Below are 22,339 nucleotides of genomic sequence, written 5' to 3'. Positions count from 1 at the left end.
GCTTTTACTTTAAGAAAAAGCATGCTTGCTTAAAGAAGTTGTTTGGTAACTTATAGCTATAGGCAATACACTGGTCATAGCCCTCAGAGAGGTACTGTCCTTTTAAGCAGTCTGGCTTGCTGGGGATATCACAGCATAAGGCAAGGAGCTGTGCAGCCTTAAATTCCACAATCAGAAGGGAGTGAGACATGGGTCTCTTCCCAAGAGAGGTTACAAGTGGGAGCCAGAAGCGTAAAGCGGGTGCCCTTGGTGGACCACAGAGGGGGAATACAGGTGCAGTTACCCTGGAATTGTGACAATTCCTACTCCACCTACTCCCAAATAGATGCTCCCAGCCCTTATTGTCTAAGGTCCCTGCAGTACCTTTGGCCTAGAAACCCTTAGGAAATAATGAATTCCCCCTGGGAATTACCAAGGTTCTTAAGGGTTGAGTTGAGGGGCCAGTTCCCATTGAAGTAAGTGATAAGGTGGTTGTTTTTTTGCCATGTAGACAAATGGGATTTGGATTGGATCCTTAGTTGATAAAGTGACTGCCTCAATCAATCATCATTCCTTTGAAACAGTCTGTGCTATATGAGCTGTCCAACAGTCTGATCCACACCAACACAAGCAGTTGTTTGTTCCAATCCTTCCAGTCTGAGTGTTTCTTTTAATAGTGACCCCATTCAAAATCAAAAGAGAGAGATTCTAAAATATTTTAACTGTAGGAGGCCAGATTTATTACTTGTATAACTCCACTTAATGGAGCTACACCCGGAGTAAGTTTGGCTCCATACATTTTGCTGTCATATTTATCTATGGAAAAGGAAAGGATGAGACCCCAGAATTTACAGAAACAGCAGCTATTCCTCACCAGGCACAATGAGAGCGTTAGTATTCAAGCTGATAGGTTTTCCATTCTTGAGCCAGCTGAGATCGGGAGGTGGGAAGCCAGTAACCTCGCAGGTCAAGGAGATGAAATTATTCACCACCACAGTCAAATTCTCAAAATTAGTACCAACAACACTCGGAGGAACTGCAGAAAGAAATACAGTAATAGAACATACCGCAGTGTCAGCAAACAATCCTCCCAAAGACCCTCAAATACTAAAACAAAGCTGAGTTGCTGAGTGCTGTGAAATGGCTGAGTTAAAAACATCTCTCACATCCCATGCACTGATCCTCAGCTTTCTGCAAGTATCTGGAAATACTGTGATTAAAGCCAATCCTGCTCTCATCCCCTTTTCTACAATTCACTAAAGCCTTATCAATGTACCCACAGTTTGTTCCCTGTATGGAAAGTGAGTAATTCCAGATTCAGGAATTTTAAAGCAAATCATTTCTCAGGACATTTGCTCTGTAATATAAAGCTGACTAAGTTGTAGTTTACCTTGTCAGGGTGAACAGGAGGACTATACATCTTTTTGCTGATTTTGTATTTTTATTCCTGTTCTTTCTGCAATATTTTCTTTTTCATTACTGAGAAACCCCAAAAAGATTCCTTCAGAACAGGGTTTTTTCCCTCCTTTCATGTCCAGACAGGTCTGATTTATAACTGGTCAGCTGTGCAGTTTAAAATACTGCTATGTGTGTGTGTGGGGGGCCTTCCCAATCACAAATTAATTTAAAGACAAAATACTTCAAAATTTGGTCCTACTCTGCATTTGCACTTTAAAACAAAATATTTGTAAATATATTCCTCTCATTGAGATCTGAATTCAGGATTCCATGTCTCTTCTGCAGAGCTGATACCAACAACTCTGAAAGAAATGCCGGAGAGAGTTACTGGCTTTCTTTTGGGTGGTATAGCCATTGCAGGGAACACAGATTCTTGATCTTAGAACACGACAAAAGGATGTGATCAAATGTTCTGGGTCATATCCGCCAATTACGCTCCAGATGTTTTGTGTCATTTCAGTGACACAAAGCAGTGGTTATTAAGTCAGGTTTATGGCTGTTTTGTGACACGGAAGAGGCATACAGCAACCAGAATCAACTAGTGAATCTGGCTTATAGTTTTAAAATTTAAATATGTGGGTCCTGTGTGGTCAATACATTTGTCCAACGTGAGTATAAAATTCTACCACTAGTGTAAGTGGAGAATTCCATGTACACCATGTGTACATTGTCATTATCCACAGATATTTGAAAGTCTTGAAGTTCAGAGATCAGGTTTACAAACAAATGTTTGAAAATCAGGACAGCAAAAGAACATTGTAGTTTAAAAACAAAACCTGGACTCAGAAAGTCCAGAAATACTCTGTTAAAGTTCCAACAGCAGTCTTGGGATGTGATCCCAATGGGAAGTCTGCCATTGACTTCAGCTACCTTTGGATCACGTCCTTAACTGTGCCTTGAAGAGAAAAAAAACCCACTAATTGCCACATGAAAGAAATTTATGCAACATATATGGATTAGATTAAAATAGGCTTTTTTTTGTAAAACTGAAATTCCCATACCCTTTACAGGAGAATAATGGGCTGATCTTGTGCAGGCATATAGATTACTAGGGTCTGTGATTGTACTCAGGGAAGACATGGATAAAGTTGATACGTCTTATCTGATGTGTTGAACAAAGTGGGTTATCGAACTGATAAGGGGTTGTGTGTGGATCATATGCAGAAGGTTATGTTACATGCTGAGATCTCTGAACCATACCATGATGGAAAATGTGGATGTAGTCTCCAGTGTCTACTTGGTAGGTTTACAAGGTCATAACCCAGTATGAAGTTTTCTATGATATAGTGTATAAGGCAGGTCATTAGCCCACAGCTGAAAGTTAGAAGGAGTGGACACTGGTCAGAAGTAAAGGGGTAGAGTCAAAGTTAGTGCTGAAATCTTAACTGAATATGTCCTTTTCGCAGCTTTTAGTTTTTTAAAATAGAAAATGTTCTGATTTCCTGACTGCATTTACATTTGTTTTATACTCATCAGTCTGAAAATCCCATCTTTCCAACTTTATTTTATTCCAACAATATCATGCTAATGTTATTTTAAATGGAGTTATGAATATTGTAACTCTATTTCAGCAAAATATTTGTCCTCGGAATTTTGTGGGGGGGGTTTTAAGAGAAGAAAAATAAGTTTCTATTCCTGATTATTTTTAAACATTATTTTTCGTTTAATTAAAATGTTAATTTTCAAAATTAATTTTCTTGACAAATTTTATTTAATAAAAGAATCACAAAACATGTTATTACCCTATATCCTTGCAAATAAACAAATCCCTCTAATTCAAATGTGACAGTCAATAAAAAGACATTGCCTTTCACATAAGACAATAAAGATTTTTATATTGGTGCAATTGGCTTCAGTACAGTGGCCCCACTCATGGCCTAGTGCATCACTCCAGAAGCTTTATTTGAGGGCTTAAGTGGGATTTAAATATTGCAGAGACATTGTGCAAGTCCTCTGCAGAGGAGTGAATTTCACCTATATAGAAATATATATGGTAGCAGCGAGCTGGCGCCACAGAGTATCAGCAATACTAAGTTCTCCATTCAGCAAGGTACTTACATATGCTCTTACCATTACGCCCATGGTCTCATTGACCTTAAGGGCACTACCTAAATGCTGGAAGTAAGGCACGTGCTTAATAAGTACCTTGCTGAAATTAGTGAGTTTAAACTAATACAGAATCTGCAGACTGTTTACTTGCAACTGAAATATAAGCCACATGAGCAGTAACGCAGCATTAATTTCCTTTATTTGAAAAGGGAACAATCAGCATCTTAGGAATTAGTAATCTTACCATGAACATTAAGGTTAAAATACTTTTTGGCACTTCCGGCTATGTTCTCCACAACACAGACATACCTGCCGGTATCTGTTATTTGGGAATTTAGGATCTAAAAAAGAAAACAGGCTTCAGTAGAACGAATACGTGGTCATTTACAATTAAAACTGCAAGATATGTATTGCTGATGTATTAGTATTATAGGGATAACAATAACCAGTGTCATGAATAGGTTAGCCTAGGAAAGTATGCACTCCTGCTACCCACACAGTACCTGCTCTGCCAACCTGCGTGTTTCAATCGCCAGGACAGTCAGCATGTTTCACATTTATTTCTAATTTTGCAGTAATTTAATGAAATCCTCTTAAATGATTTAAAAATAAAGGCCTAATTCTCCACAGCATTTCACCATTTTAATGCCTGTGTAAAGAACAGAGCTGAGAACCAGGCCTAACTTTTTAACTGTTCTACCAACACCTTCCACTTTTACCTGTAACATCCTTCCACCAGATAAAGACTTGTGGTGGTCGTCTTCTGCTAGGAGCTGGCCATCCTTTTGCCAAGTTATGCTTGGAGCAGGGCTGCCAGTCGCCACACATTCCATCACTGTGGTCTTGTTCACAAGCACAGTGACCTCTTCAGGCTCATCAGCGCCATTAATGGATGGTGGCACTACATAGCATGCAAAGCGGAACAAGGAGATTGTTATATAATACCATATAAGCAGTGATTTCTTTGTGAAATTGCCAGAGGAATAGAGCCACATAGAGATCTTGAATTTGCAGGTTAAGGTAAAGAGAACTTCACGCTTAATTAGGGAACAATAATAAAATCCCAAGATAAAATACAGCACCAGATCCTCAGCAGGCATAAAGCAGCATAGCTCCAGGGACTGCAATGGAGCTACGGCTATTTACACCAGCCAGGGATCTGGTTCAGAATGGAGAAGAGGGGAAAATTAATTTTCCTGTTGTGAAGTTGAGTTTTTAGAGCCAGGACAAAGGAGGATTTCCCAGTCATCCCTCTCATCCTATTAATGAATCACTGGTTTTAGCAGTTTTGGAGTTGGAAAAAAACTGAGTACACTCAAAGCCAAGGCAAGACGCACAAAGATTTCCTAAAAAAAGAACAGGAGTACTTGTGGCACCTTAGAGACTAACAAATTTATTAGAGCATAAGCTTTCATGGGCTACAGAGTATGTCTCTGATTGGATCATACAAGACTTAGACTTTGAAGCCATCCAACCCAACTTATGGAACAGTCCTACAGACTGTTAGGAGTAACTCCAATACAATTATATGGAAATGATCTAAAAATCTATAGAATTAAATGCCAGTTATATAGAATTCTATAGCAGGGATATATATTTTTATTACCTTTTATATGATCTTACTGAGCTATTCTATATAATGCAATCATTCTCTATTAATTTCGCCAGGACTTTTCCTTTAGGGTCTTTTGCCATAAAAAGTGAATTTGGAATTTTTAAAAATAGAAAATAATGCAACATTAGCTCACAGAGCACTTGGACATCATATTGAATGGAATCTTCTCCAGCGTCATTTACAGCCACACATGTATATCTCCCAGCATCTTCTGCCTGAGCCCGTGGAATCTGTAACACTCTACCTCCTGGAGGAAAAACACATTCAAAATTTAAATCTAAAATCAAGTGATTTCCATCACTCAAACACACCACATTCCTCTGGAGACCTGAGTCAATGAAGTCATGAATGACTGGGGGCAAAGAGCTGGGGATGTAATTTTCTCCCCATTGGTTTGTCTTGAATGATCACTTTCAGTTCTGGACTAACTTAAAGCTTTTTGTTTCATAGTTGCTTTCTCTACATCCAGCTTGGTTTTAGTTGGAGGTTCATAATAAAATGTTGGCAAAGAATTAATTCCATTGGAAGGAAGCTATAGTCTTTGGAGACATATCAGCAACAGAGCTGTTGATCAATCTAGAAGTGAAACTTTCCACAGTGAGCTAATAGAAAACTTTGTAATTGACTCCATTGGGGAAAGTACACCGAACTGTAGAATATTTGCTCTTTGGTAAACTATGTATGACTAGAAATTTTCGCTCTCAGTGCTCAGTTATATGTGGTTTTACTCTTTGACTTTCTTCTTTATTTAAAATACTATCCTTTAACAAATTGGTGCAATTCCCTCCCTGCTCAGAGAAGAGAACAAATGTTGGAAATAATACAGATCCAGATTATGGCTGGCCTCTGAACAGATAAGCAAAGATGGGGAGGGCACAAGGAGCCTTCCCACCCATATGCCGTACCACCACCCACCGTACCACCACCAGATAAAACTGCTGTCCTAAGTGCAGGAAGTACTCCCTACTAGTGCTCCCTGGAGCACGAGCTTCTCCAAAGGGATGGGTAGCAGAAGGCCAACGGCCTGATACCAACCTGTCTGCATGAGGCAGCAGAGCTGATTGGCTAGGCCAGGAAGTGCATTCTGAAGCCTCTGAAGGGGTGCTGCAGCAAAGTGTGCATGGAGGAGCTCTGGGACACATTGTATCATTCAGACAAAATCCCTTTTGGAGCTTCCTCTGGGATGATGTGTTTCTGCACAGCCCCTTACTCAAGGCTGTAGCGAAAGGGCACAATCAAGCCCACAGAATGTGAATAAATCACCTATTTGTGCAGGGTTCCATAGGGACTGTTCCATTTTAGGGTTTCCATGGCTCTCAGCTTCAATGGAGAAATGTTACTACTCCAAATGTGATTGTTTTGTTAAAGTGAAACACATAAGGAAATGTAACAACAACAGTGGATTGTAGGTGTTGTTCAATGTCTCTGTTGCATATTCACCCATATCTGTCAATCAGCATGTAATAGCTGAATGTCCATATTCACAATCAGTTAAGGGATTATACTTTAAATAAAGAGGGTGAAAAATCAAAAGCATATATAAAGTCTGAGCACTGGGTGTGAAAATTTCCACTCAAGAAAAAATGCATTGAGAAGGATGCACATCCAAAATTATTAGTAAATTGAGAACTTTGAAGATGAAAAATGTAATTGCCATATAAGTGCTAAGTATTATCATTATTTATTAAGCTCATCAGGTGATCTGTTAAAATACCCACCTGGCAATATCAGTACTTTATCACTGGAGCTCAGAGGGTAGCCATCTTTATACCAGGTGAGAACAGGAGGGGGCATAGCATTGGTCTCACAATACAAAGAAAGAGGATTGTTGACAATCACATCTTTGGTTTCTCCACCTCTGCCTGTATCTACTGTGTTACCAACTTCCCATGCTCTGCGAGGTTTTTGGAACCTAGGAGGAACTACATTCAGAGAGAAAGAAGAGGTATAGGAGTTAGGATTTTATAGCAGAAATCCATATTTGGACAATCTAGTAACAAAAAAATACTGGAGTTGTTAAATAGCATCTTTGAGCTACACGACAAATAAGCATCCTAAATTAGATCCCATCACATCAGTCATGTACTCCATGCATGAAAATCCCAACGCCGAGCAGCAGTGTGAACCCGGTCATGCACATAACTTAAGCACTACCGATTAATGTACTGGGCACTTCCTGTAGGTTAATGATTGACTAAATAGGAAGAACTGATTAAAAAAAAAAAAAAGCCAGGAGAGGACACTACTTCAAGTTAACTGGAAGGTGTTTGGGACAAATATTGTGTTTATCCAAGATTTTCATAAGTGACTAGTGATTCTGGATGTCCAACCTGAGACATCTTAAAGGCACCTGATTTCTTAAGAAAAAGAATTTTTAGAAGTGCCTTATTATTTTACCCATCATCACTGCCCTTATAGCTAGTGTGAGCAAATTAATAGGTTTTCTTTTTCCTGCAACCTTTGTTCAGGCAAAACTTCCTGTGAAATAAAATTTGGTGAACTATGACACAAGAAATCAACCTAACTGCCAGAGCATAGTCCAGTGGCTAGCACGCAGGCATGGGAATGAGAGACCTCATCTCTAGATGTAACTCTGCCAACCACTAGCTGCATGGCCTTGGGTAAGTCACTTAACTATCGGTGCTCATCCTCCCCATCTGTAAATGGAAATATTTGACACTTTCCTTTCTTTGTAAATAGATTTCAGATTTATAGATGAAAAGTACCAAGTATGTTTTCTCTCTCTTATGCTAAACAAGTTATAAAAACATTTCTGACATGAGTTTTTGGAGCTGTCTTTTTTGTTTATGCATACAGTGCCTAGCACAACAGGGCTGCAGACTGGGGCCATTAGTGCTACTGTAGGGAGAAACTTAATATTGATGCAAAAATGATATTAATAAAATTATTATAAAGTTTTTAGATTGTTACAAACTTGTTTGCACCTTTACTGAATAGAAAATATAACTACAAGACTATCATAGCCAGGATGCTTGGGAATATAACAATACATATGTTTAGCTGGTTATGTTACAAAATATTTAAGCTAATCAAAGAAATACCAGAAGGTTTCCACGCCTATCTCCCAAGGACAAGCAAACCTTAAGGAGACAAACCACTTAAAACATTCATTCTAAAAAGGAATGTAGAGTGTGTTATCAGGGTCATAAATCTAGGTTGTAAAGTAGCCATACCAATGCCTTTTCTTTTCAAAGGAAAAACTCTGTTTGTGTTTTTGAAACTCCAGGAAAAAACGTGTCGCTAGAAATGTTTTAAACTTTCGTTTATTTCTTAAATGTTGAAATGACAAACACCTTTGTGAAAGGCATGCTTGCAAATACATTAGCTAAATGCAAAGCTCCAAATATAACTCCTAAGGTCATTGCTATGTAAATAGTAAAATGCTTTATGTACAACCTGGAATCTAATGACCTTGTTAAACTGACTACTACTACTACTAAGAAGCCACGTATGTATAGAATATTTACATTAATGGGGAATTAAATAATTACTGGCAGTGCATAAGCACACCCTCGCTGAACTCAGGAGAACAAAAAAATTATAGTTCCAAAAATCTTCAATGCAGAATCAACAACTTAAGCTAAAGACTTTCTAAGAGTAACTGAACTTCAAAAGACTGTTTTGAGAACCTAAAACCTTGATATAAAGAACAAGAGTGTTGGTGGACTAGTTGAAAATAGAATTTCTTTTCTGACAAACTCTAATAAAAATGAAAGAATATTTCAGAGAATGGACTGAATAAAAGAAAAGAGTTGATGTCTGATGCTGTCCAGCTACAAGAAGAACAAAGGCAATTAAAGAAATGTTACATAAAGAAATGTTACAGTCCTGGGGCCGGTTTTGTTCAACATCTTATTTAATGATCTGGATGATGAGATAGATTGCACCCTCAGCAAGTTCACAGGTGACATTAAGCTAGGGGGTATGCATATGCTGGAGGGTAGGGATAGGGTCCAGAGTGACCTAGACAAATGGGAGGATTGGGCCAAAAAAAATCTGATGAGGTTCAACAAGGACAAGAGAAGAGTCCTGCATTTAGGACGAAAGAATCCCATGCACCGCAGCAGGCTGGGGACCGACTGGTTAAGCAGCGGTTCAGAAAAGGACTGGGGGATTACAGTGGATGAGAAACTGGATATGAGTCAGCAGTGTGCCCTTGTTGCCAAGAAGGCTAACAGCATATTGGGCTGCATTAGTAGGAGCATTACCAGCAGATTGAAGGAAATTATTATTCCCCTCTCTTTGGCACTGGTGAAGCCACATCTGGAGTATTGCCTCCAGTTTTGGGCCCCCCATTACAGCAAGGATGTGGACAAATTGGAGAGAGTCCAGCAGAGGGCAACAAAAATGATCAGGGGGCTAGGGCATATGACTTATGAGGAGAGGCTGAGGGAACTGGGCTTGTCTAATCTGCAGAAGAGAAGAGTTGGGGGCGGGATTTGATAGCTACCTGAAGCAGGGGTTCCAAAGAGGATGGAGCTAGGCTGTTCTCAGTGGTGGCAGATGACAGACAAGGAGCAATGGTCTCAAGTTGCAGTGGGGGAGGTCTAGGTTGGATATTAGGAAACAATATTTCACTAGGAGGGTGGTGAAGCACTGGAATGGGTTACCTAGCGAGGTGGTGGAATCTCCATCCTTAGAGGTTTTTAAGGCCCAGCTTGACAAAGCCCTGGCTGGGATGATTTAGTTGGTGTTGGTCCTGCTTTGAGCAGGGCGTTGAACTAGATGACCGCCTGAGGTCTCCTCCAACCCTAATCTTTTATGATTCTATGATATTCATAAGGTGAAGAGGCTTCCCAGGGCTACCTATGAAGTCATGGAGCCAATGAAAGAATCACAGCAACCTACTTGAATCTAAACAAGCCTAAAAGAGGTGTGTTTTCCTATAATTTCGTGAATAGGAAGGAGAAGGTTATAAGGAACTCTGAAGTGAGCATCACATGTGCACACACCCCTGCTAAGAGAGCAGCACTACATAACTAATCCTGTTTCTCTCAACAAGCCACCTACCCACATAGAGAAGAAAAGTAGAGAAGACTCAAAAAGAAACCAACTCAAGGAAAACCTGCCCAAACTTCAACATTGATTGGTGAGAGAAAGTTAACTAAGATACTGCCAAGGAATTAGATTTAAAATTCTTATAATGAGTTTACTGGAATATTGAAATGCTGTAGAACTTAAAAGACTAACAGTTTCTCCTGTTAATCATCAAATGGTTAGACCATAGATTCCTGGAAAGGAGACAGAGGCTAAACATTTATAAAAAATAGTGGGATTTAAGATCCTTAATATTTATAATTGGTCTGTATTAAGACAGCTCATTACATAGCTTCTTCTAAGTACTAGTTTAAATATTCAGTAAAGATTTAGTTTAGATCATTTACCTTCAGCAACTATTTATGTATGGCAAATTAACTTGTTTAAGGACAAGTGAAGCCTGTCTAGTTATTACTAACCTAAACAGTAGATAAGTATTTAATAAGGGGACTAGATTAAATGACCTTTGCTGTTCCTTTTGACCCTATGATTTTATGATACTAAAACCGAATACACAGTAATTCTGGGAAACAATATATGTACTCTGGTCTTAATTTACCCAGAGAAAAGTGACCCACAAAAGGTGGGTTCATTCTCAAGGGTATAATCTATTCTCCACAGAGTTAATCTCCACAGAAAGGCATACAAAAGAGATTGTAATGGAAGTAACTAAGTTTATCACTTGTACTCAGTCATGTGCTGTTTTGTTTAATGATTTGTTTTTCTTTAATAACACAATAGCCATGGTTAATAACTGGGATTTGCTTGGTCTTGATCAAGTGTCCCCTATGGCAGGGGTTCTCAACCTTTTTCTTTCTGAGACCCCCACACCCGTCCATCATGCTATAAAAATTCCATGGCTCACCTGTGTCACAAGTACTGTTTTTCAGCATACTCAGTAGATTAAAAGTCAGGGCCGGTGTTAGGGGGTAGAAAACAGAGCAACTGCCCAGTGCCCCATGCCCCAGGGGTCCCCCGTGAAGCTAATTTGCTCAGGTTTCAGCTTCAAACCCTTTGTGATGGGGCTCAGGCTTCGGCTTTCTGCCCTGGGCCCCAGTGAGTCTAACACCGGCCCCTCTCTGGTTTATTTTAGTGGACCCTCTGAAACCTGCTCACAGCCCCCCTGGGGCCCAGACCCCAGTTGAGAACCACTGCCCTAAGGTATGTAAAAGAATCCTGTGTCCAAACAGTGGGAACCATACCTCTGAGTTGGCAGAAACAAGTAGTAGACCTGGCCTACCATTTCTTGTTTCTCTGGTCTAAATTTTTTTTGTAATTTTTAAAATAACCAGGCCTTCTATTTCTTAAATATGAATAAAATATAAATTTAATAAAGAGCTCATACTTAAAATATTTTCTCTTACTAAATACCTAAAAAATTAGAGCAAGCAGGTCAAATTACCCTTGGTCTAGACTGATCCAGTGCGGGGAAAATAAGAAAAGTATAAACAATTTCAGTGCTCCAAACCAAATATTACTAGAAAATGACTCACATTGACAGAATAGGAGAATTTTATTATTATTTGAACTTTGTTTCCCTCTTTACCTTGTATGTTCACATCAAATTCTACTTCATCCTCTCCAGCAACGTTGGATGCCACACACATGTAACGACCAGTGTCTGATACCTGAGCTTCCTTTATCTGCAGAGTCCGGCCACTGGCTTGGATGGTAACATGAGCATCTGGTTTAATAGGCTGTGATTTAATTTAAACAAATGTATAAGTATTAAATAAAATAAATGCTTGAAGTATTAAGAATCATGAAAGTAATCTGATGGTACATCCATTTTGCTCTAACACACCAGTCAAATTACTTACGTCTACCTTGACATGACTACTTGACTAAGCGTTTTAAAGCAAGTTGGGAATAAGAAAACATGTTCTTTTAAACTCAACTCTTTCCTTTTTGATTTCCTTGGCTTTGCCAAGAGTAACAGAAAAATATATCTATTATTATTGTTCCCAATAACATTAGGAATCACACTCCAGTTAGGAGGCCTGATCCTGTGAGATGCTAAGCCTATTAATGTGCCTATGGTCTAGAATATAGCAAAAATGTGTCTATGGCCGAGAATATAGCAAAAAGTCACATTACCATGATACTAAGCTTCCAAACTAATGAAATATATGTGATAAATGTAAGTGAAGAAACTTAATGGGAAAGGAGCCCTTTATAGGAATAAAAAGTTATTAACAAAGAAAAAAAATCTACTCTTTCCAAGCAGATGTCTTGCATTATTTTATTTTAAAATGCAATTAATCTGAAGAATGACTATAAATATAATGTTGTGGTGCCCTCAATTCATTTCCTTTCAACAACTTTTGTACTCAGGGTCTCATTTGTACCCAAAATCTGCGCATGGAGGGGAACCCCTTTGGAAGGTCAGCTGCTTCTGGGGCATTGTCACTTCTTTTCAGAACCCAGTGGAGGGTTCTCCGCAAGTTCTAGAGAACCAAGGTGAAGAGGGGTAAGGCCAGGATGGCAAAGGGAGGACTGAGGGTGGAACCAGGATGTTATGCCTCTCTCCAGCACAAGCCTTGGCGGGGAATCTGCACAAGAGGGAGTCAGCCTTCTCTGCAATGACCACTCAATACAAAGGAACAAGCAGTCTCAGGCAGAGGAAGTCTGGCAGCACTGTCCCACCTGCATTGCAAGTGAACCAGAGGGAGAAGTAGGAGCTCTAGTGCTAGTGTGCAGAGGGACTTGGCCTATAGCAGATTCCCTGAGATCCATAAAATTGTGGAATAGTACCCACAATCCATAATATTGGGGATGGGGGCAGGAGGAGGACAGCAGGGAGCCATTGATTTCAGTGGTGCAGGATCAGGAGCCATGTGTGCACCTATGGTGCTATAAAAATGTTGATTAAAAATTATGATATTCAACTGCTTCTGTAAGAAAACTACCCATTAAAAGGAATTAAATTTGTGACTGACCTGTCCATCCTTGTACCAGCTGATAGCAGCAGCAGGAATTGCATGAACTTCACACTCTAGAGTAAGGCTGTTGTTTACTTTGATCTTCACTTCTTTAGGAGAGAGACCCATGCTTGAGATATCTCCTTTATTAATGACGGGTGGAACTGCACAAAACAAACATCCCAAAGAAGTGAAAGAGATTTCCCTGACTGAATTAACATGTTATACATCATTTAAAATGAACCAGACATAGGGACAGCAAGGATAATAACCATAGAGTAAAAAAATACATTCCTCTGTGATCCTTTTCTCCAAGCACCACAGCTGGGTTATTACAAAACAGCAGTGCTTAACTTTTTGGTGAAAGTGCACCAGACTACATTCTTGACTGTCCCACTCTACCATGTATCTCGCTTTCATATTTACCTACTATTTAATCAAAAATAATAAAAATTAAAGCCAGTATTTTCAAAAACGTGGCTAAAGTTAGGCTTTTGAATCCTTAATGAGTAGAGCTGGTCAAAACTCAGAATATCCTTTCCTTGGGAAATTCTGACATTTTGAAATTTGTTGTCATTCTGATTCAGAATTTTGAAATTTGCCACAAAATGAAATTTTGGGAAAACAATGAGTTTTGGGTCAATGAAAACATTTTGTTCCAGTTTTGACTTGACATTTAAAAAATTATATTATAATTTATAATAAAAAATAAATGTCTACATTCCCACATAAAGTTTTGATTTTGATGAATGGGTATTTTCTGATGGAAAAACATTCCACTGAAAAGTTTTTGACCAGCTCTAATCTAAATAAGCTCCAAGTGAAGTTCTATTTCTTTTCAGTGTCACTGTACAGCCTTTCTTAAACAGTGAGCTCTCTGGCACGGAGACCATCTTTACATTATGGCATACAGAGCCTAGCTAGCCCAATGGGACCACAATCCCTGACTGGGTCCTCTAGGTACTTCTCCAATTCAAATAATAATAATAATAATAATTAATAATAAACAATAAAGTTACAAGACGGGGTTGGGAACAGCCCAAACTCCTTTTCAGTTTAGAGCACTAACCAATGAATGGAAGATGGGAAGCAATGTTTAACTGGGGGCCCAAGCAAAGAGTCTCAGCATTAAAATAGAGTAGAACACTTAGAATATTGGCCCCAAGACTCTGAAGTACGAGTACTGGTATAGTTACTAGGGATGGTTGAAATCACTGTTGTAAGGAAGAATCAGAAAGAATCAAAAGTGCTGACAGGGAACCTTGCATGGGAAGGGAGGGAGTTGGTGGCATTTTACTACAAAATATAATAGTGAGTGGTTTTACCTCACTCAAGTAAAAACTTCCCATTAGATATTAGGTTCTACTTTTAAAAATAGCTCTGGAGCCTGTGGGTTTTCACAGTTCTTCAGCTGTGCAGTATCCATCTGACTTGAAAGCCCAAAAGACAGTTACCTTTTCCGTAACTGGTGTTCTTCGAGATGAGTGGCTCATGTCTATTCCACAATAGGTGTGCCTGCTCGCCACATGCACCAGTGCCGGAAGTTTTTCCGCAGCGGGGGAGCACCCCCTGCAACCCCTGGAGTGGCACCTTCCTGGTGCGGTATAAGGGGAACTGCGTGCTCCCCCCACCCTCAGTTCCTTCTTGCCAGACAACTCCGACAGAGGGGAAGGAGGGTGGGATATGAACTAGAGATGAACAACACATCTTGAAGAACACCAGTTACGGAAAAGGTAACTGTCTTTTCTTCTTCAAGTGATTGCTCATCTGTATTCCACAATAGGTGATTCCAAGCTATATCTGTTGGAGGTGGGTAGGAGTTCACAAGTTCCCAGGCCGGAGGACAGCCCTGCCAAACCCGGCATCATCCCTCGTTTGGGAGACGATCGCATAGTGCGAGGTGAACGTGTGAACCGAAGACCTTGTGGCGGCCCTACAGGTGTCCTGAATGGGGACGTGGGCCATGAAAGCAGCCGACGAGGCCTGTGCCCGAGTCGAGATGCCCTTGCAATGGGCAGCGGGGGAACACCCGCCAGCTCATAACAGGTACGGATGCACGAAGTGATCCAATTGGAAAGCCGCTGAGTGGAAATTGGCTGGCCCCTTGCGCGCTCGACCGAGGCGACGAACAGTTGCGAGGACTTTCTGAATGGCTTAGTCTGCTCAAGGTAGAAAGCCAGAGCCCACTGCACATCGAGCATGTGGAGACGGCGCTCCTCACTGGATGCGTGGGTCTTGGGCAGAGGACCGGTAGAAAAATGTCCTGCCCCGTGTGGTAAGCGGAGACCACCTTCGGGAGGAATGCGGGGTGTGGGCGGAGCTGGACCTTATCTTTATGAAAAATCATGTATGGCGGCTCAGAGATCAGGGCCTGAGCTCTGAGACTCGCCTGGCTGACGTGATTGCAACCAGGAAGGCACCTTCCACGAGAGATGAGACCAGGAGTACATGGCCAGTGGTTCAAAACGGGGCCCCGTGAGACAAGCCAACACTAGGTTCAGGTCCCACTGTGGGACCAGGGGTCTAGAATATGGGAAAAGACGGTCCAACCCCTTGAGGAACCAGCCAGTCATAGCATGGGAAAATACCGTGTGTCCCTACACTGGCGGATGGAAGGCCGATATGGCTGCCAGGTGCACCTTGACTGACGAAGGCACCAGACCCTGGGCTCTCAGGCGGAGGAGGTAGTCAAGAATAAGCTGGATCGGGGTGGTCACGGGATAGACACCGTGGTCCGCTGCCCATCTAGAAAAATGGGACCACTTCGCCAAATAAGCACGGCGAGTGGAGGGCCATCTACTTTCAAGGAGGACGCGCTGAACCTGTTCTGAGCACGTCCTCTCCTCTCCGCCTAACCACTGAGCAGCCACGCCGTGAGGTGAAGAGCCTCTAGGTTGGGATGGAGGAGGCGGCCCTGGTCCTGAGACAGCAGGTCCGGGTGGAGCGGCAATGGCCACGGCGGAGCTACCACCAGGCCTGTGATGGTCCCATGCCAATGTTGCCTGGGCCACGCCAGGGCAATCAGGATGACCCGGGCCTTGTCCGTCTTTATCTTCTCCAGGACCCTGCTGATTAGAGGGAATGGGGGGAAGGCGTAGAGAAGCCGGCCTGACCAGGACTGGATAAAGGCATCAGAGATAGCGCCCCCCGCCCCCAGCTCCCTCCGAGCAGAACTGGGGACATCACCAGTTCTGTCAAGTCGCAAATAGGTCCACCTGGGGAATTCCCCATCTTCAGAATAGCCGGTGGGCCACTTCCGGGTGGAGGGACCACTCATATTGCAACGAAAAGTCCCTGCTCAAGTGATCCACTCTCTCATTCCAGGCGCCCAGTAGTTGGAAGGCCTTCAGGTGGATGTCGTGGGATATACAGAAATCAACAGCCTGGGGGCTTCGTGGCAGAGGATTGGGCCCCGCCTTGCCTGTTGATATAGAACATCGAGGCCATGTTGTCCGCGAGGACCTGACTACCTTGACCTCCAGGTACAAGCAGAAAGCCACACAGGCCAGGCGTACCGCCCTGAACTACTTGACATTTATATATAGGGTCAGGTCTTGGGCCGACCACAGGCCTGGGGTCTGAAAGTTCCTTACATGGGCCCCCCAACCCAGGTCCGACATGTCAGACACCAGCTCCAATGACGGGGCCCTGTCCCTGAATGGGACCCCTTGGAGCATGTTGTTTGGGGCGGACCACCACCACAGGGAGGTGATCACAGAGTCCGGCATCTGTCCATGGCCTGGGAGAACTTCGAGGCCAACCAGAGTTGGAGGGGCCTCATCCTGAGTCTGGCATGATGGACCATGTACGTGCAACGCTGACATGTGACCCAAGAGCAACAGGCAAACCCTGGCTGTTGTCACCGGGAACTTTGAGACCGAGTCCATGAGACCTTTCAGGGTCTTGAATCTGTCTGGCGGGAGAGAGGCTGTGGCTGACGCTGAGTCCAGGAGCGCCCCGATAACCTCTATATGTTGGACCGGGACTAACATGGATTTGGTGCTGTCTACCAATAGGCCCAAGGCGGTGCATGTGGACAGTAGGAGTGCCACGTGATCCCTCACCTGAGACCGGGAGGTGCCCTTGACCAACCAATTGTCCAGATAGGGAAAAATCTGGACCCCCCCACCGTCTGAGGTAGGCCGCTACCACCATCATGCATTTTGTAAACACCCTGAGACAGACCAAACGGGAGGATAGTGAATTGGCAGTGATTCTGTCCCACCACAAAACAGAGGAAGCACCTGTTCCCCTCGAATATGTGGATGTGGAAGTATGCGTCCTGCAGATCGAGGGCAGCATACCAGTCCCTGGGATCCAGGGAGGGGATGATGGAGGCCAGAGAAACCATTCAGAACTTGAGTTTCACCATGTACTGGTTCAGACTTTGCAGGTCCAGGATGGGTCTGAGGCCCCCTTTGGCCTTCAGGATAAGGAAGTATCGGGAGTAATACCCCCTGCCCATGAACTCCTCAGGCACTGCCTCTACCGCTGCTAGTCCTAGGAGCTGCCCCACCTCCTGCTCGAGCAGAGCCTCGTGTGAGGGATCCCCCAATAGGGTTGGGGGTGGGGGGTAGTTGGGCAGGGAGGAAGTAAACTGGAGGGTGTAACCCCGGGAGATGGTGTTGAGGACCCATCAGTCCGAGGTTAGCTACGACCATTCTGGGAGGAAAGCACACAACTGGTTGGAGAAGGGGAGCTTTATTGTGGGTGGATCCCTGATGAAGACTGGCGGGGTGCCCCCAAGCGGCCCGTCAAAAGCGCCTTTTCCCCGCCTGCTTGCCCTTAGAGGAGCCAGGCTGGAAGGCCAGCCGAGACTGCCTCTGTGGGCGTCTCTTATAGTCCTGCTGTTTCTTGTGGGTGGCCTCATACTTTGGGAAGGCAGCCTGGGTGGGAGTCTGCTGTAGCTTGAACTTAGGTCTTGCCGGAGCCAGTACATATAGGCCCAGAGTCTGGAGGGTCATGTGGGAGTCTTTCATGCCATGCAGTTTTGTATCTGTCTCCTCCGCAAACAGGGCTTTCCTGTCAAAATGGGAGATCCTGCATGGAGGACTGCGCCTCGCTGGAAAGCCCAGAGAGCAGGAACCATGACGCCCATCTCATGGACACCGCAGAGGCCATGGATTGTGCAGCCGTATCCGCAGCATCCAAGGCTGCCTGCAGGGACGCCCTAGCAGCCGCTGCCCCCTCCTCCACTAGTGCCTTGAATTCCTTTCTATCACTCTTCTGGAGGGAGTCCTCAAACTTGGGCAGGGAGCCCCACAGATTGAATTTGTACCGGCCCAGGAGAGCCTGATGATTTGCCACTTGCAACTGGAAGCTCAAAGAAAAATAAATTTTCCTTCCAAAAGAGTCCAGTCTCCGAGAGTCTTTATTCTTTGGGGTTGGGGCTGGTTGACCCTGCCGTTTCCTATGGTTGATTGACTCGACCACCAGGGAGTTGGGCACCGGGTGGGTATACAAGTACTCATGCCCCTTGGTGGGTACTAAGTACTTGCGTTCCGCCTTCTTAGAGACAGGGGCCAACGAGGCTGGTGTCTGCCACAGGGCATTTGAAATTTTAGCCACCCCTTCATGAAGGGGCAAGGCCACCCTACCCAGTGCCAATGAGGACAGTACATTAAACAGGGAGTCTGAGGGCTCCGTCATCTCCTCTGCCTGGAGGTGGAGGCTTGCTGCCACCCTCTTTAAGAATTCTTGATGGGCCCTGAAGTCCTCCTGTGGGACAGAGGGGGGCGGGGCCGCAATCGCCTCCTCCGGGCGGGGCAAGGAGGCCCGGTGCAGCGTTCTGGGTATTGGTTGGCACCGGAGGGTCCACCACCTGGTCAGACTCTAGGAACGGTGCCAAGGATGCACGTCCCAGCGACTCCTTCCTTGGGGGTCTGGATAGGGTGGCCGATGGAGCCTCCGAAGCACCGGCCACCGAGTGGGCCTTCAACGGGAGCTGCACTGGAGGCCACGGTGCCCAATGGTACCATTGGGCCGGCCACGACACTCGGTGCCACTGCACCTGCTGTGGCACTGGCGGGGTCGACTGTTCGGCTTGGCTGGCCTGGCCCATCAAAGGACGGCTATGAATGGAGGCCAGGCTGGCGTACGATCTGATGCTGCCTCTGGACTGGGAGGAGCGGCGGTGCCGGGATCGATGTTGGCCATGGGACCGCGATCTCGACGTGGAGGACTGGTACAGATGGTAGCAGCTGCTCCGCGAACGGCCTTGACGGGCAGACCCGCACTGGCGAGACACCAGTGATCGACGCCCGGGGCTGCAATGTCTTGGCAGAGACTTGGAGCAGGAGTCCGAGCAGGAACGGCATTGATGACCATGCCGTGACCGGCTGTGGTACCCACTCCGAGACGAAGACCGTTGGCGGCGCCTGTTGCGGTCCCATCAATAATCACTCCTTGAGGACGAGCGGTGCCGAGAGTCCCAAACGGACGGAACCCAGACAGAGAGTCTGGTCGGCGTTGAGGGTGATCCACCTGCACTCTGTCCGAGCGGTTGCTGGACAGTGAATGGCATCGGGAATGTTCCCTTGACCGAGACCGAGCCGGAGGCGACTGCGGAGATCCCAGCGGTGGCTTGCCTCTAGAGCGTGGGACCAACATCAGCAGCGCTCCGGGCAGCGGCATGGACATAACATCCCAGGCCACCTGGAGGGCTTCAGGCATGGAAGGCATCTGGACATCAGGAGAGGCCTGTTCTGTAGGGACTGGGCTACTCCACTCAACGTGAGTCGGAGGCCTGGGGCCCGGTGGGGAGCGATGACTGCCCGACATGGGTCTAGCCTCTGTCCCAGATTTCCTTTGGTGCCGCTGTGAAGAGGGAGTCTTCCTGGCCCTCTTGGCATGCCCCGTGAACAGGGAGTGGTGCCAAATGTTGGATGGCACCGGAGGGTCGCCGCGTACCGACACCATGGTGCCGGGTACCGGTTCGGAGCGGTGTGCCAGAGTCGGGCTCAGCGCCGACTCCATCAGGATGGCCTGGAGCCTAATGTCCCTTTCTCTTTTGGTCCAAGGTTTAAATGACTTGCAAATCTTGCACCTTTCGCTGATACAGGTTTCTCCCAAACAGCGCAAACAGTCTGCGTGCGGGTCACTTCTTGGCATAGAACGCCTACAAGAGCCGCACGACTTAAAGCCCGGGGCATGCCCTGGCCCAGCTCACTGACTAACTAAACTAACTAAACAGCTAACTAACTAGAGGTACTAGCACTGAACAAATGAACAGTACTGGGGATCAAGCTACAGCAAAGCTGGAGCAGAGTAGTTCTGACGCACCTTCACTGGCGGCAAGAAGGAACGGAGGGTGGGGGGAGCGCGCAGCTCCCCTTATACCGTGCCAGGCAGGCGCCACTCCAGGGGTCGCGAGGGACACTTCCCCCTATATGTACTGCTAGGGGAAAAACTTCTGGCACTGGTGCACATGGCGAGCACGCACACCTATTGTGGAATACACATGAGCAATCACTTGAAGAAGAACAAACATTTCAGCAGAAAGAGAAGTGCATCATCTCTACATCTTCCCCTGGGCATTGCAAAGCCTCCAGTAACCTCAACTGAATGCTTGTAAATGGTGTCATACAAATCTTCCTGATGTCTTTCAAGATGGTGGGCATGATTTGTATTAATGCAAGTGTTAGCTGGATAGAGTGAGTACCTGCTGGTTCAGAAACCCTAGTGAACAGCAGAATGGGTAAAACTGTAAAGAAAAAATGGAGGAACGAGAAAAAATTAAAACGTATTCCATTGTTATAACAAACTTACTGTAGATTTTCACTTCATAGTGTTTCAGTGTTTCCCCAGCTTCATTTGTGGCTATGCAGGTGTATCTACCAGCGCTGTCCTCCTGTGCATTTAGAATCTGCAGGATTCGCCCTCCTGCAGAAAGATGATATTATTCTCTAGCATTAGCACCATACTCTTGATCCTCAGGTTATTAATGTTTTCTGCAGTCATACTTTCAACCCTGAGAGCTAAATTCTTCTCTTGGATGTGTAAGCACAACTCACATTGAACTCAGAAGGAATTGCACATGTATAATTTAGGTCAGGATGTGGCACTGTGTAATAATGAATGTACAGTATCTGAATTGGGTATGGAATCACTCTCTCCTTGACTAGGTATGTGTTATAGTTCCTATGAAAGTGTTAAAGCAGTTCTGGACATGAATTAATTTATGTCCTGTGCTTTGTCTGAATAATTGTGCTTCACCTTCTCTTTTCTGTGAACAAGTAAAAATGCACTAATTCTACATATAGGGCTGGATGGATCTGAGGCACTGTACTGTAGTTTAGTTTCAGCAGCGTACTTCAAGTGAAAAGATGCTCAGTGTGTAGAATAGAGAGAAGATAACACTCTTATGTGAAATGTTGTGAATATTAGTGAATCAACAGGATTTGAGACTCCAGATATGCAATTCACTCAAATTGCCTGTACGCTTCAGCATGCATCAGTTTCCTTCTCACAAATTCATGCTTACGTGTGATTTATACTCACTACATTCGCAGAGCACAACCCCAGTTTAAACTGGCTACAACTCCCTTCAGCCTGAATTCTTAGGAACTGTCCCCCAGTGAAGTCATTTAATTCCCACATACTAGTAATGCTCACATTTCCTCCCACAGGTGCAAAATTACCAGTAATGAAGTGTAACAAAAGTGTAACATTCATTTTCATTATATTACCTACAATCTTACCAAAAAAACTTTCCCCTATTTCATATGTCCACAAAGGGCTAGACAAGAGATAATCCAACAAAAGGACTACATTAATTAGTTTTGTAGGCACATCCATTTTTACTTTCTTGATGGTGAGTTACTAATGAGCTATAAAAAATGCTACAGTAGAACCTCAGAGTTATGAACACCTTGTGAATAGAGGTTGTTCATAACTCTGAAATGTTCATAATTCAGAACAAAACGTTCTGGTTGTTCTTTCAAAAGTTTACAACTGAACATTGACTTAATACAGCTTTGAAACTTTACTATGCAGAAGAAAAATGCTGCTCTCTTCCTATTTTAGTACTTTACATTTAACACAGTGCTGTACTGTATTTGCTTGCTCTTTTTTTGGAGGGAAGGGTGGAGAGGTGTCTCTGCTGCTGCCTGATTGTTTACTTCTGGTTCCAAATGAGGTGTGTGGTTGACCGGTCAGTTCGTAACTCTGGTGTTCATAACTCTGAGGTTTTACTGTATCTTATTTATTTAGCTTTTCTGTTTGTGCGTCTGTCTATCTTCACTTCCTCTTCAGTTATACC

At 44.1% G+C, this 22,339-nt stretch overlaps 1 protein-coding gene across 6 annotated transcripts in view; it reads right to left on the bottom strand.

Annotated features, from left to right (window-relative positions):
• HMCN1 (hemicentin 1) overlaps positions 1 to 22,339 on the bottom strand; it is a 327,504-nt gene that overhangs the window by 69,901 nt on the left and 235,264 nt on the right. For all 6 annotated transcript variants that reach the window (XM_043521104.1, XM_043521103.1, XM_043521105.1 and 3 more), the window contains exons 51-58: positions 20,848 to 20,961; positions 13,099 to 13,244; positions 11,706 to 11,856; positions 6,820 to 7,023; positions 5,235 to 5,348; positions 4,206 to 4,387; positions 3,731 to 3,827; positions 854 to 1,015 (exon numbers count right to left, since the gene is read on the bottom strand). In XM_043521104.1, coding sequence (XP_043377039.1) covers positions 854 to 1,015; positions 3,731 to 3,827; positions 4,206 to 4,387; positions 5,235 to 5,348; positions 6,820 to 7,023; positions 11,706 to 11,856; positions 13,099 to 13,244; positions 20,848 to 20,961 — 1,170 coding nt within the window. The remainder of the gene's footprint in view (positions 1 to 853; positions 1,016 to 3,730; positions 3,828 to 4,205; positions 4,388 to 5,234; positions 5,349 to 6,819; positions 7,024 to 11,705; positions 11,857 to 13,098; positions 13,245 to 20,847; positions 20,962 to 22,339) is intronic.

The sequence above is a fragment of the Chelonia mydas genome, chromosome 8, assembly GCF_015237465.2.
Source record: "Chelonia mydas isolate rCheMyd1 chromosome 8, rCheMyd1.pri.v2, whole genome shotgun sequence".
NCBI lineage: Eukaryota > Metazoa > Chordata > Testudines > Cheloniidae > Chelonia > Chelonia mydas.
Note: the sequence above shows the minus strand (reverse complement) of the source record. Positions and strands in the feature narration are given on the sequence as shown.